This window comes from Marmota marmota, unplaced genomic scaffold (assembly GCF_001458135.2).
Source record: "Marmota marmota marmota unplaced genomic scaffold, marMar, whole genome shotgun sequence".
Taxonomy (NCBI): Eukaryota; Metazoa; Chordata; class Mammalia; order Rodentia; family Sciuridae; genus Marmota; species Marmota marmota.
In genome coordinates, this window is record NW_026000001.1 from 6,674,363 (window position 1) to 6,687,535 (window position 13,173).

A 13,173-nucleotide genomic window follows, 5' to 3' on the forward strand; every position below is an offset into this window, starting at 1 on the left:
CGGTGGACGGTGGACGGTGGACGGTGGACCGCCGGCCGTGGGAGGGCGCCTACCCGCCGCCCCGCCCTCTAGGTTTCGGTTTCCCCGCGAAGCTCAGTTTCGCTTTCCTGGACTCTGACCCTGCCCTTCCACACGGGCTTTCCCATCTTGTCTTTGCAGGGTCCAGCCTGTGAGCTCTGCCAGGCCTGGACGCTGGCTTAACATCTGTGACTTCACGTGTGTGCGCTCTCGCCACATCTGTCGTCACACCTATCTCCACCTTGGCCCAGGAATCCACACTTGGGCAACAGAGGTGGTTAGAAGCCCTCAATCCACATCTGTGACTCTCCACACCTGGGTCACACTTGTGACACCTTGGCCACACTGTGGCCACACTCTGACACCTCAAGTGACACACGAGGAACCCGTATCTCACCTGTGATAGTACCTGCCACTGCCCCTGCCCAGAATCTCAGTGAAGGGCCACCCTGACTCCCAGACTGACCGTGTATAAAGAACAATGGCTGTAGTTCCTCAGAGGTGAGAACTGCCAGCCTGCCCTCCCTCCCCATGTGATCCCTGGGCCTGGCGCTGGGCCCTGACCAAGCGTGGCTACCCCACCCGCAGGGGGGTCCAGCGAGTTCTGTTTGGAGAGTGGCTTCTGGGTGAGGTCAGCAGCGGCTGCTACGAGGGGCTGCGGTGGCTGGACGACGCCCACACGGTCTTTCGGGTGCCCTGGAAGCACTTTGCTCGCAAGGACCTAGGAGAGGCAGACGCCCGCATCTTCAAGGTGGGGCCCAGCCCCACTCCCACGGAGGACCTGTCTGGGGCCCCAAGGCTCCACCCCTCGGCCTGTGTTTTCTGTTTTTTCCCAGGCCTGGGCAGTGGCCCGAGGCAGGTGGCCACCCAACACTGGCGGGGGCGACAGGACACCCCCAGAGGCTGAGGCTGCAGAGCGTGCGGGCTGGAAAACCAACTTCCGATGCGCACTGCACAGCACCCGGCTCTTCCGGATGCTGCAAGACAACTCAGGGGACCCTGTGGACCCACACAAGGTGTACGCGCTCAACCCTGAGCTGGAGTGGAGAGGTAAGGAACCCCCCCAGGCTGGACAGGAAGGTGGGTGGATGGGTAGAGGGCTCCGCCTTATCTTGGCCTCCAGGTCAGGTGTCCAGCCCCATGTTGGGGTGTCCTGCTTTAAAGCCCCAGGCCTTGCACCAGGTGCCAGGTCACTGAGGGGAAGAGGTTAACAGCAAGGAAGGAGCAGGGTGCTGGGACCTGGGGGTACTCGGGACATTCACAACCAGGTCTTACGCCAGCCCCAGGTCCAACTGGCCCCCCACTTTCGGAAGGCCCAGCTGTCTATCAGGGGGAAGAAGAGGCTCTTGAAGGTGTCCTGCCTACACAGGTACAGGCTCTGCCCATCTCTGCCCCTGGTCGTTGGGGCTGGGAGCTGCTTACACCAGACTGTCTTCCCCTTGCAGGGTGGGCCCCTAGGACCATTCCTGGCAGGAGACACTAAGCTGCAAGCCCCAAGCCCTCTGCCCATCACAGCAGGTGACACAGGGGACCTCTTGCTCCAGGTTCTTCAGCACAGCCTCCTGGGGGACCCCCTGATGGAGGCTGCATGGCGGGTAGACCCAGCCCCTCCGGGGCCTTCTGGTGAGGGACAGCAGGGGCCATTCTGTTCTGCAGGGGCTGTACCGAGGGAAGGGGGCAGACAGGACAGCAGAGACCCTGGGGAGAGGGAAAGGGACCCAGTGTCCTGGGGTGGGCCCTTGAGGAGGATGTGGGGTGCTGGGGCACCACGAAGGGCAAGTCCGGCAGAAACAGAGCCACCACAGCTGGGCAACTTGGGTGTTGCACTGTCACCTTCAGGCCCAGAGTGCCCTTTGGAGGCGCTTCATACAGCACGGGCAGTGGAAGCTGTCCCCAGCCCCAGGCCTCAACACATGGCCCTTATGACAGGTGAGAAGCTCGAGAACCTGCGGTAGGGATGGGGATGGGGATGGGGAGGAAGGGGGTTGGGGACAGGAACCAACTCAGCCCTTCCCAGATGCAGGCCAGGGTACGGCCCCCAGGGTCCCCGCGTGCAGCAGAGCCTATGACAGCACCCTTTGCTAGCAGGGCACCGCAGGGGGAGGTGGCTGGGTACCACCTGTTCCGCACACACCTGTTGCTCACAGCTTGGTGTATGCAGATCCCAGCCCAGGTGCCCTGGATGTGACCATCATGTACAAGGGACGCACAGTGCTGCAGGCAATGGTGGGGCACCCCAGCTGTGTGTTCCTGTATGGACCCCCTGGCCCAGCCATCAGGGCCTCGGAGCCCCAGCAGGTGGTCTTCCCTAGCCCTGCTGAGCTCCCTGATCAGAAGCAGCTGCACTACACGGAGAAGCTATTGCAGCATGTGACCCCTGGCCTGCAGCTGGAGCAGCGCGGACTGGCACTGTGGGCCCGGCGCATGGGCAAGTGCAAGGTGTACTGGGAGGTGGGCAGTCCCTTGGGCTCTGCCAGCCCCTCCAGCCCAGCCCAGCTGCTGGAGCGCAACTGCAACACCCCCATCTTCGACTTCAGCACCTTCTTCCGAGGTCAGTGAGGCACCTGCCTGGGAAGTGGGCCGACTCTAGGTATTCCCCTGGGAGCCTTGCCCACCCTGCTCACCAGAGCCACCTCCTGCAGAGCTGGGGGAATTCCGGACACGAAGGCGCCAAGGCTCCCCACACTACACCATCTACCTGGGCTTTGGGCAGGACCTGTCAGCAGGGAGGCCCAAGGAAAAGAACCTGGTCCTGGTGAAGGTGAGGCCCGGGGCCAGGAGGGTGAGAAGGGACTGCCTGGCCCTCAGGTCACCAGGGCCCTGACAGATGCCCCCCTGCAGCTGGAGCCATGGCTGTGCCGGGTGCACCTGGAGGGTGTGCAACGTGAGGGCGTGTCCTCCCTGGACAGTGGCAGCCTCAGCCTGTCCCTGTCAAGCACCAACAGCCTCTACGATGACATTGAGCACTTCCTCATGGAGCTGGAACAGCCAGCTTAGCCCCCTACCCCAGCCGCCCCCAACAGAAGAGTGCCGAGAACCAGTGCTGTCCTGTTCTCCCTGCTGGCAGTACTGACCAGACATGCAGGGCCCTGGCAAGGGAGGTGAAGCCCAGGAAGCACACTGCAGACCTCCCCTGCATGCCCACTCTTCTGTTTATCGCGCACTCAAGTGACACACTGAAGTGCTAATAAACCACTCGCTGGATACAAACGCCCCTGAGTTGGGTGTGGGGGAAAGCTGGTCCACCAGGAGAGCTGGGGAGGTGCCATCGTGTGCCCAGCGGTACCTGTCCTGCCTGGAGGTCTGGAGCACTGTGCTCTGCCTCCTGGGAAGCAGCTGGTGGAGTGCAAACCTGGAACAATTACCTGAAGGGGCAGAAGGCGATTTTAAAACTGAAAATAGAGAAATTGCTAAAACAGAGACAAAGGAGGCCACCTGGAAAAGGATCCAGGAGTCTCTCCCTGCCCCAGACTATCACCAAAGGCTTCACCTTCCAAGTACTGAGGCCACAGGAAAGTTTCTAAAGATAAGCCATTTTTGATAAATTAGAACACAATGGAAACAGTGTATCTATAATATACATATAAAAAAGTCCAGAGCAAGACAGGTGCAGACCGGTGTCATCACGGGAGCCCAAAGGCAGGAGTGCTGGTGGCCCCAGGCCTTTGTCACAAAGGCTCAAGGGCCTCGGGCCTCGGGCCTCAGGCCTCGGTCCCCTGGGCGGGCGGCTCCTCCCCAGCCTCAGTCTTCCTGTGCTTACGCATGTGCCTGTACTTGTCCACGTAGGCCTTCACCAGATTGGCCACCTTCACAGGGTTGATTTCGCCACTCTTGCTGTGGCAGATCTGGAGAGTGAGATCTGGTTACCCAACATGCTTCAGGCCAGACGCTGCAGCAACAGGGCCTGAGCCTCCATGCCCACAGAGCAGGGCCCAGGGTTCTGCCTACAGGGTCGTGCCATCTGTCTACCACCTCACAGGGTTGCTGAGGGTGCCCCAAGTGTCACAGGTTTGTAGACAGATCCCCCCAGGGCATTTACCACCTGCAAGTTGGGCATGGATAGGGCCATTTTAAATGCCATGCGTTATTTTAGCTTTTTCAAAAGCATGAATGCTCATGAGTGAGGGGCAGCTACAGAGAGAACTGACCCAAGGCCTCAGTCAGGACATGGTCTGGCAGGCCAGGCCCAAGCTATACTTACGGACCCTGAAAGTCTGTCTTGGCAAGAAAGAGCAGTGACCTGCCTCCTGCCGGGCCATGCTGCCCAAGACCTCAGGGCTCCCCAGCAAGGGCACAGGTGCCTGTAGCCCACCTTCTGCACAGCTTTGCGGAGGATGTCCTTGTACTCCTCCTTGGTCACCTCTCTCTTCTGGTAGAAGGGTTTGATGGCCAGCTTCACCTCCTCCACAGCTCGCTCCTGCATGTGCAGCTTCTTCATGTACTAGGAGGGAAGACACCCGTGACACTGATGGCAGGTGAGGGCCTTTGGTGCGAGGCCCCATGGTGCTGGGAGCCATTTCAGCCCAGAAGCAAGAGGCAAACCCAGTAGCTCCCACCATCCTGACGGAGCCCCCTGGGCTGGCTTCTGCTCCTCAATTCAGCCCCAGGAACCCTGGGAAGGGCCAGTGGCACTCACTTCCTCCTTCCTGGTCTTCTCTGCGGCTGGCCTGGGAGTGGCCGTCCTCTCCTCCAAGTCAGTGGTGCTGGCTTGACCAGCCGGCTCTGAGGCTGTAGCTAGTGCGGTGGGCACAGGGGCCACACTCTGGGCCACCCCACAGCCCGCGAGAGGAAGGCTCCCTTGTAGAATACACTGGACTGAGGGCTGGCTGATCAGCGTGTACGGTGGGATGCCTGGAGGCTGAGCCAAGCCGGGAGGCATGTTGGAGCTGTAAACCTGGACAAGAATGACCCGCCGAGTGCAGAGCCCGAGGGTTGGCAATCCCCCTCTGCAGCCCCGCTCCCGAAGCACAGGGGGCAGGGCAGAAATGAAACGGCACCAGAAGGCCTTGGTCCTAGCTGATGTGGCCGTGTGGCCCATGTCCTCTAGCCTGGCACCTACCTGAGAGGGGTTCATGTCAGGGAATCCAGGCTCTAGGAGTATGTGGCTGGGAGGTGGCAGCTCAGAGATCAGCGCCTGAGTGTCGCCTATGGGGCCCCCATCCTCAGTGTCCCAGGCTTCTTCCCGCGGCCTCTGTGGCCTGTGAAGTGGCGTCCCTGGGGGTCCAACACACAGGGGAGGTGGGTGCCCTGGGACCAGCCTCGGCCAGAACACAGCCTGCTAGCTGGAACCCTAGAAAAGCACTGGCAGTGGGGACCACAAGGTCAAGCCCAAGGTCCTCCCTGGGCCTACTGGGGCTAGGCCCTGTCTCCTGTGAGTCTGAAGAGCCAGGGAGGTGGGGGCCCCTGGGTGGCTGTTCCCTGCCCCACCCACACAGGGTGCTCCACCCACAGGGCACCCTGCCTGCTCAGCCACAGAAGCACATACTCACTTGAGCCTCTGTCCGGGGCCACGGCGCCCCCCTCAGACTCCTGGAGGTTCCAAGTGACGCGTTTCACCAAGGCTCGGGACCGCAGCAGGGGGGCTTGCACCGCTGCTCCCTCAGGCCCGGCCACCTGGCACAGCCCCCCACTCCCTGAGGGGCTGTCCTCCTCTGCTGGTGCCACACCCAGGGTGCTGGGGGCCATGACAGTGCTCTCTGCCAAGCCTTGCCTGAGTGGGCGCTGCTCTGGGGGTCCCTCTGCCCGGGGCAGGGGGTGCACAACGTCTTCACTGTGGATCAGCGACACCTCCCTCTGGATGGCAGCCAGGGTGGGGTCTTGTGCCTGCGTGGCTGGGGGCAATGCAGGGTTGGGCAGGAAGCTGCGCTCTGGGGAGGAGTCAGTGCTTTCAGGGGAAGGAGGTGAGCTCATGTCATCAAGCTGGATGAAGATGGCTTCACTTGAGAAGTCCTCGAAGACGTGGCCCGCCTCCACGGAGGCCCCATAATCCAGGTCCTCAGGTGCACACTCAGCTGGCTCCTCCAGGACAGGGGGTGCCTGTGGGAGCACCTGGCCAGACACAACCACCTCGGCCACGATGCCCGTCTCTGCTGGGACTGGTGCAGTTACTGAGTGGTCTCCACCCTGCCTCAGCTCCTGCTGCAGAGCGGGCACCGGGGACGCCTCCTGGGCAGTTCCCTTCCTCTCCGGGGAGCGGGGCCGCTTCTCTCGGGAACGTGGCTGCCGGGGCTCTCGCGCCCTGTGCTCTGAGCTGGGCGACCGTGGCCTCCACTTCCTTCTCTCTCGGGCCCGGCCTGTGCTCTCCTTGTGGGGCCGCTCTCGGCTCCTTTCCCGCTGGTGCTGGTGCCTCCGGGCCCTCTCCAGGCTGCTGGGTGGAGAGCAGTCCCTCCCACGAGACCTGGACCCCGACTGTCGCCTCTTCTTTCTCCTGCTCCCATACCGCTCGCAGGAGGAACTGCCGGGGCTTCCTGAGCGTGACCGGGACCTCCTCCGGCCTCGTCCCCTGGAGTCTCTCCTCCGCTCCCTACTCCGGTCCTGGGCCTTCCTCCTCTTTGCTCTCTCCTGGCTGCTGGCACGGTCACTGGAAGACCTCCTGTGTTTGCCCTTGGCCTGGCGCCCCCTAGAGTGCTCCTCAACCAAGGGTGAAGCCGAGCGTGAGGTCCTGTCTCTGGAGCCAGAGTGGGTCCTGGAGCGTGTCCTCCGGTGCTCCTTGGTCCCCCTTTTCCTCTTGGCCTTCTTCCTGCTGCTGGAGGTGGAGCGGGAGCGGGATGGGGCCCGCAGCTCCACAATCCTGTGGGTGGCTGCCTGTGGCGCATCTGGGCTAGGGGAGGCCTCCGGCTCCAGGAGAGTCACACAGGTTACCATCCGCTCCTCAGAGCCAAAGAAGGTGCCGTGGGCAGCCCCATCTTCGTCATCCCAGGGGTCCTGGGGGGATGGTCTCTGTGCCCGGGCAGCAGGGCCCCGGCTTTCGATAGGCTCCTCACCTAGCTCTCCTGGCTCCGCATCAGAGGCCCCCTCAGCGGCCCCCTCACCCCGGAGCGTCAGCACACTGGACACAGGGGGCTCCGCCTCGGTCTCGAAGACACTTTCCACAGTATAGGAGGTGACACAGCGCACAGCCTGAAATGCCGGGGCCTTGGGACTGCTGATGGAGATGGTTCTTGTAATCTCCGATGGTAGGAGGCTGGGGCCAAGACTCTCAGGGCTGCTGCTGGGAGGGCTTGAGTCAGAAACCGTGGGGTCAAAGGGGTCATATATCTCACTCTTGAGCTGCTTCGTCTTCTTGATAGAGAACAGTGGGGAAGGGTTCTCCTTCCTCTGTACTTTGCTGTCCACAGGCCGGAAAGTGTTGCAGAAGCCAGGGCTGGACAGTCGGCTGCAATGTGCTGTGTTTCCAGGGATGTTGATCCTGAAGCTCTCAAAGGTGGACCCAAGACCTTTTCCTCTCGAGGGCCCCAGGGAGGCTAGGCTGCCATGAGAGCTGGGAGCTGGGGGCCGGGAGCTGCCTGTGTGTGAGCCGGGGTCCTGGGGGCCCCTGTTGCTGGGCTCGTTCTCTGCCCGGCCTTGCGCTGGCTGCCCAGGGCCCTCCCTGCCTGTTAGGCGACTGATGCAGGTGCTGGGGATCTCAACACTCTGTCCTTGGGGTGGGGCTGCGTCTTGCCTGCTGCCAGTGCCGTCCCTTTGGATCTTCGGTATCCTGGGCAGTTCGGAGATGGCGGCCCTCCGAGGAGGTGGTTTTGGGGTGTGCCCTAGGGCTACATTTCTTGATGGAGAGTTGGAGCAACGGCTGGAGATCTTAGATGAGGCAGAACCGAGAGATAAGGACTGCTTGCTGGTGCCATTAAACCAGGGGCTGCCACTTTGTCGCAAGCTAGGCCCACTCCCGTTTGACAGGTTCTGAGCCTGGCCTGATCCAGGAGCCGGGGAGGCACCCAGCCGTACAGGCACACCTCCTTGTGGGGCCGACCTGGCCTGGCCGCTCAGCCCTGAGCTCTGCGGCCTGTCTCCTGTGAGTCTGCTAGCCGGGATCCCTGAGGATGGTACTCCAGTCTGCAGGCTGTCCCTGGGCCTGGACCTTTCCTCACCTCCGGACACACCCACCGAGTTCCGCTGAAGAGAAATTGGAGCTAGAAACAAAAAGGCCAGACACCAGTTGTGCCACCACTGATTTAAGAAGTTTGATGACTTGTTGTACTACCATCAGAGCCGACGCTGGGCCACAGGAAGGGTAGCCCACGCAAGGCAGACCCGAACAGTGTGCTGCCTCCTCCTTGCTGAACCGGAGGAGCGGCAGGGGCAGGACTGCCACCCTCGTTTTGAGCAGGTGAAACCTGCTGATGTTTTCTTTCTTTTGCACTGGGTGACACCACTGTGGGTCAGCACCATGCTGGCCTGGCAGGCAGGAGGGTCTGCGAGCTGCTCTGCAAAGCCACCGTTCCCTTCACAGGAAGTGATAGAACCTTGCACTCTCCCTCTGCTTATGTTTGGGCCTCTGGTACCTCGGTGCTCTCGCCCCCAGCCAGAGCACAGCCCAAGGACAGGGCTTCCACTGCCATGGCTGCTGAGGAAGGGGCCTCTCACCTGCCCTCTTGGCACTGAGAGAGCCGTCCCGGTGGATGACCACGTCCGCGCTGCTCATCATCAGTAGGCTCTGGCCTGACAGGATGCTCCCCAGCAGGTCTGGGACAGGTGCCTCCTCCACGCTCTCCTCCTGGGTGGCAGGGAGCGGCCTCCTGTGGGCAGAGATGCACAGCGGGCCCTGCCATCTAACGGGCCTCCTTCCCACCAAATTTTTGTAGCTTTATTACAGAAATCACCTGACACTAGTGCCCCACCCCACTGCCAGGCAAAAGCTGGCAGTTAAGTACCTCTGCCCGTTTTGTTGGTTTGGTTAAGTCTCTGATTTATTTTTATTTTTTTTTTGGTCCTGGGGATAGGACTCAGGGAGCTCTACCACCAAGCTACAACAGTCCTTTCTGTTTTTTATTTTGAGTCTGTTTTTTTTTTTTAAATTTTGGATCTAAGTTTCCCAGTTTGACCTTGAACTTGAATCCTCCTGTCTCAGCCTCCTAAGTAGCTAGGATTACTAAGGCAAGGGGCCAAGCAGCAGTACCACTAGAGGCAAGGCTACAGCCAAGACTGGGGTCACCACCCTGTCCCTCCCAGAAGTCTCTACTGCCACACACCTGGAGAGCCCCACGGAGATGGGCCTGGCTACGGGCTGGTGAGACTGCAGAGCTGAGCGGGACAGGACCCTCCGCTTCGTACTCAGAGGAGAGGCAGGGTTTGCAGACAGCTCTTCACTGTTAGAGGAGGACACATGGCAAGGGAAAGGGGAGCCTGTGCCCCAGGCTCAGCCCAGGCCCAGGAGACCCCTCCAAGTTCTGTGTCGCCTCACTGAACCCGAGGAGGGTTGGGGGCAGGGGCTGCTACCCTCATTTTGTGAATGTGAAACCTGAGGCTTACCCATGCCCATGGCTCCCAGGGGGAAGGGGAGTGGGCCACATTGGTGGTCGCCCTGCACAGTCACCTGTCAAAGGGGTCCAGCTCGTAGGGGTCCCCAAACAGTGACAAGGAAGCTGCTCCAATATCTGCCCGCATCAGCCCCAGGGAGGGGTCCACTGGCTTGTACACTGATGGCATACAGGTACCTCGGACAGGCCTACAGAGGCCCAGCGTCCGAGCAATTCGAGAACGAGCCGTGACTTCATTCTGAACCAAAGTATCGAAAAAGAATAAATGATCATTGACGTTGCAACCTGAAGAGAGCAACAGGGAGAAGCTCCTGTCAGCAGGACCCACCCCCGGCTGAACAGACACCACCCAGAGCCATGGGCTGCGTCTGCACCAAGGGTGAGCCTCGGAGGTTGACCTGAGTACACCTGACGTCCCAGTGAAAGCATAAACTCAGCTGGCCATTGGGTGGCACTAAATTATCTCTATCATCTCTTTCCTTTTTTTGTGGTACCAGGAATGAAATCCAGGGGCACTGAACTACTGAGCCATATCCTCAGCCCTTTTGAGACAGGGTCTCACTAAGCTACACAGGGCCTTGCTAGGTTGATGAGGCTGGCCTTCAACTTGCGTGATCCTCCTGCCTCAGCCTCCTGAGCCTTTGAGATTACAGGTGTTTGCCACCGCGCCCACTTGTCCCTCAACAAGAGGGAAAAAACCTCAACCAATGATTGAAACAGCTGTCTGTTGACAACCACGTGAGCAGCAGATGTGGACTCGAAACATCATTTCCACTGTACTTATTCACGAAATGCGTGAACCAAGAGTCACACGCTCCTTCCTCTAGACTCTAGACAGAGAGGGGACAGAGCAGTCCCAGAAGAAGAAAGGAACTATAGAAATAGGCAGATGAGGGCTGGGGCTCAGAGGCAGCGCACTTGACTAGCATGTGTGAGGCACTGGGTTCAATCCTCGGCACCGCATATGAATAAAATAAAGGTTCATCAACATCTAAAAATATATATATAAAAAAAGGGCTGGGGTTGTGGCTCAATTGGTAGAGTGCTCACCTAGCATGTGTGAGGCACTGTGTTCGATCCTCAGCACCACATAAAAATAAAATAAAGGTATTGTGTCCACTACAACTAAAAAAAAAAAAGGCCAGCCGCGGTGGTGCACGCCTGTAATCCCAGCAACTTGGGAGGCTGAGGCAGGAGGATCACAAGTTCAATTCCAGCCTCAGCAAAAAGGGAGGTGCTAAGAACTCAGCGAGACCCTGTCTCAAAATAAAATACAAAAACAGAGCTGTGGATGTGGCTCAGTGTTCGAGTGTCCCTGAGTTCAATCCCTGGCAAAAAATAAACAAATAAACATGTTGTGTCCGCCTATAACAAAACAAAACTAAACTAAACTTAGGGGAAAAAACAGAAATAGGCAGATGAAGAAGGTAAACTCAGAGTGGATCAGGGTGGAGCCCAGGAGCCTTTGGAGCGCCCTGGGTGTTGGAGGGGGCGGCACTGACATGGCCAGGCCCCAGAGGTCGAGGGCAGCGTGAGCCCTGGGAGCCACAGAGCTGGGACCAGCATCCACCAGACACGGTCCCCTTTGTCACAGCTTCAGTGGCTCCTTACTCCAGATTCTGATCTCAGTGAATCACCAGACCAGATGTTCAAACTCCATTTAAAACTAAAATGTGCTTATACAAATGTTCACCCCAGACACTGATCAGGACAACCACTCTGAGTACAAATTCCAGGGATGCGGCAGACACCTGGTCGAGGGCTGCATGCAGTTCAGGGCTCTCTCTCCCAGATGTCAAAGTGGTGAACGCCTGCCTCACACTGACCGAGTCTAAGGCTCCTGAGAAGGGCCTGCTGGACACAGGCTGCTCATACTCCAAAGAGGGGCTACTGATGCCAGCAAGGGTGTGTCCTCGCCCATTCTACTGGCTTCTGACTGGCCACCCACTGCCCTGGCAGCTGGCTAGCCCAGATGGTGATCTCTGCCCCAGGACAGGCTCCAGGGCTGTGGCACAGCCAGCCCGAGGGCCTAGAATGTCTCTGCACCTTCCAGCTGCACCAAGGCCCTGGCTGGTCTCAGGGAGCCACTGAGGAGCTAGGCCTCCTCCTGAGCCCCGCAGGGCAGCCCCAGCCGGCAGAATACCAGGACGCCACCTTCACCTGGGCCTTCGGGACTCTCCCTTTCCTCCTCTTCCCGTGACGCTGGCGCTTCTTAGATCTTGTGCTGGCACCTTTACTTTTTACAGAAGACCTGGACTGGGTTTTCCTTCTTCCCGGCACTTTCTTCCGTCTCCCTGGAAAGACAATGAGGAATACCTGTGCCCTGTGCTGGGTCCCTCCCCACAGGACTCTGCATGCTGGCTGGGACTGATTCTCTCCCCCTTCTTTCTTCACAGTGCTGGCAAATGAACTCGACCTCACACAATAGGCAAGCGCTCTACCACTGAGCTACACCCCAGCCCTGGCTTGGACTTTTAAAATGCCGAAATAAGCCATAAACATTTAAAGAATAATGTATCCCTAAGGGGAGAGGGAGGGAAGGGGGAGCAACAGGAAGGGCCTCACCTTCCCTGAGTAATCTAGATCTTTTAGACTCCTTCAATATTTTATGTGATTATGAAACAAGAATGGATAAGAAGAAACAGACACTGATAACCAAGAGTCAAGGCAACAATGACCCCACCGTGGCCACTTGTGACGCGGTCACTCACAGCTCTAGAGACTGGAAAAGAGTGAGTACACTGCACCCTCTGCGACAAAAACCAGTGCCAAGGACCCCCTCCTCTCACTGCCATGGACTCTTGCTCTAGGGCCCCTCCAAGACTCAGAGCGGGAGGGAAGCCAGTCCAACAGAGGAGCCCAACATGCTTGTTGGCCGAGTCTGCCAACAAGGCCAGAAACCCTAACTGACCTGCTCTGGAGGACCGCAGACCTGGTGAAGAAAGAAGAAAGATCAGCCTAGGGCAGGCTGCAGATGGTGCAGGAAGGCACGTCTTCCCCCAGGGCCTCTAGCTAGTAACCAAGCGAGGAGTGTGGATGCACCCACCTGCACTTTCCCTTCCACGGCCTCAGTTACATGCAGTCAACCACAGTCTGAGCAGATCACATGGAAAATTCCAGAAGAAAGTGCACCTAAGTTTTAAACTGGCATCGTTTTGGGTAGCATGGTGAAATCCTGAGCCATCCCATTCCACCTGGCCATGACTGGGTACCTGGCAGCTGCTCTGGCAATCAGATCTACAACACCCGTGCCAGAGGGATCCTTGCGAAGGAGCCCATTGGGCAGCACAGGGGAGCAGGCACAGTGCAGGAGATATTGTGGGAGAGACCACATCCACGTGACTTTCATTATCGTGTACTAACTGCCATCTCTTACTGCATCCAACCTTTAAGTTCAACTTTATCATATGGTCTGGATTGTGGCTCAGTGGAACAGCACTTGCCTAGCATGCGTGAAGCACTGGGTTTGATCCTCAGCACGTGGGAAGGAAGGAGGGAAGGAAGGAGGGAAGGAAGGAGGAGGGAGGGAGGGAAAGCAGAATCCCCATAGCACTTCAGAGTATTCGGTGCCCAGACATTAAACCCATCACCCCAGGTTTCCAGTTGCCCAAAGCAGCTCCGAATCCTGAGGAAATCCCAACCGTCATTAACCTGAGAAGTTCGGATTGGGAAATGATGGGAG

At 58.8% G+C, this 13,173-nt stretch overlaps 2 protein-coding genes across 5 annotated transcripts in view; one reads left to right on the forward strand and one right to left on the reverse strand.

The window, feature by feature from the left end:
* The first annotated feature begins 120 nt into the window (after nt 1-120).
* On the forward strand, nt 121-3,222 carry Irf7 (interferon regulatory factor 7). The gene is made up of 9 exons (XM_015503383.2): nt 121-519; nt 607-769; nt 855-1,068; nt 1,299-1,387; nt 1,464-1,641; nt 1,858-1,947; nt 2,180-2,569; nt 2,661-2,779; nt 2,860-3,222. Exons 1-9 carry the CDS (start codon nt 500-502, stop codon nt 3,013-3,015), a joined length of 1,419 nt encoding a protein of 472 aa, XP_015358869.1. The 5' UTR covers nt 121-499; the 3' UTR covers nt 3,016-3,222.
* Nucleotides 3,223-3,535: 313 nt separating this feature from the next.
* The window catches only part of Phrf1 (PHD and ring finger domains 1), a 30,096-nt gene continuing 20,458 nt past the window's right edge, over nt 3,536-13,173 (reverse strand). The window contains exons 10-18 of one of the 4 annotated variants that reach the window (XM_015503381.2): nt 11,646-11,785; nt 9,548-9,729; nt 9,204-9,320; nt 8,599-8,750; nt 5,508-8,144; nt 5,078-5,232; nt 4,655-4,912; nt 4,331-4,459; nt 3,536-3,863 (exon numbers count right to left, since the gene is read on the reverse strand). In XM_015503381.2, the coding sequence (XP_015358867.1) occupies nt 3,720-3,863; nt 4,331-4,459; nt 4,655-4,912; nt 5,078-5,232; nt 5,508-8,144; nt 8,599-8,750; nt 9,204-9,320; nt 9,548-9,729; nt 11,646-11,785 (3,914 nt within the window). In that variant the 3' untranslated portion in view covers nt 3,536-3,719. The remainder of the gene's footprint in view (nt 3,864-4,330; nt 4,460-4,654; nt 4,913-5,077; nt 5,233-5,507; nt 8,145-8,598; nt 8,751-9,203; nt 9,321-9,547; nt 9,730-11,645; nt 11,786-13,173) is intronic. The other 3 variants (XM_015503382.2, XM_048807941.1, XM_048807942.1) reach the window with 3 other exon arrangements.

Excerpts from the sequence above, each read along its gene's own strand:
- Irf7 (XM_015503383.2), top strand. The coding sequence starts at position 500 with ATGGCTGTAGTTCCTCAGAG. Across the intron at positions 1,388-1,463 it reads AAGGTGTCCTGCCTACACAG|GGTGGGCCCCTAGGACCATT; the intron begins GTACAGGCTCTG and ends TTCCCCTTGCAG. Across the intron at positions 2,570-2,660 it reads CTTCAGCACCTTCTTCCGAG|AGCTGGGGGAATTCCGGACA; the intron begins GTCAGTGAGGCA and ends CACCTCCTGCAG.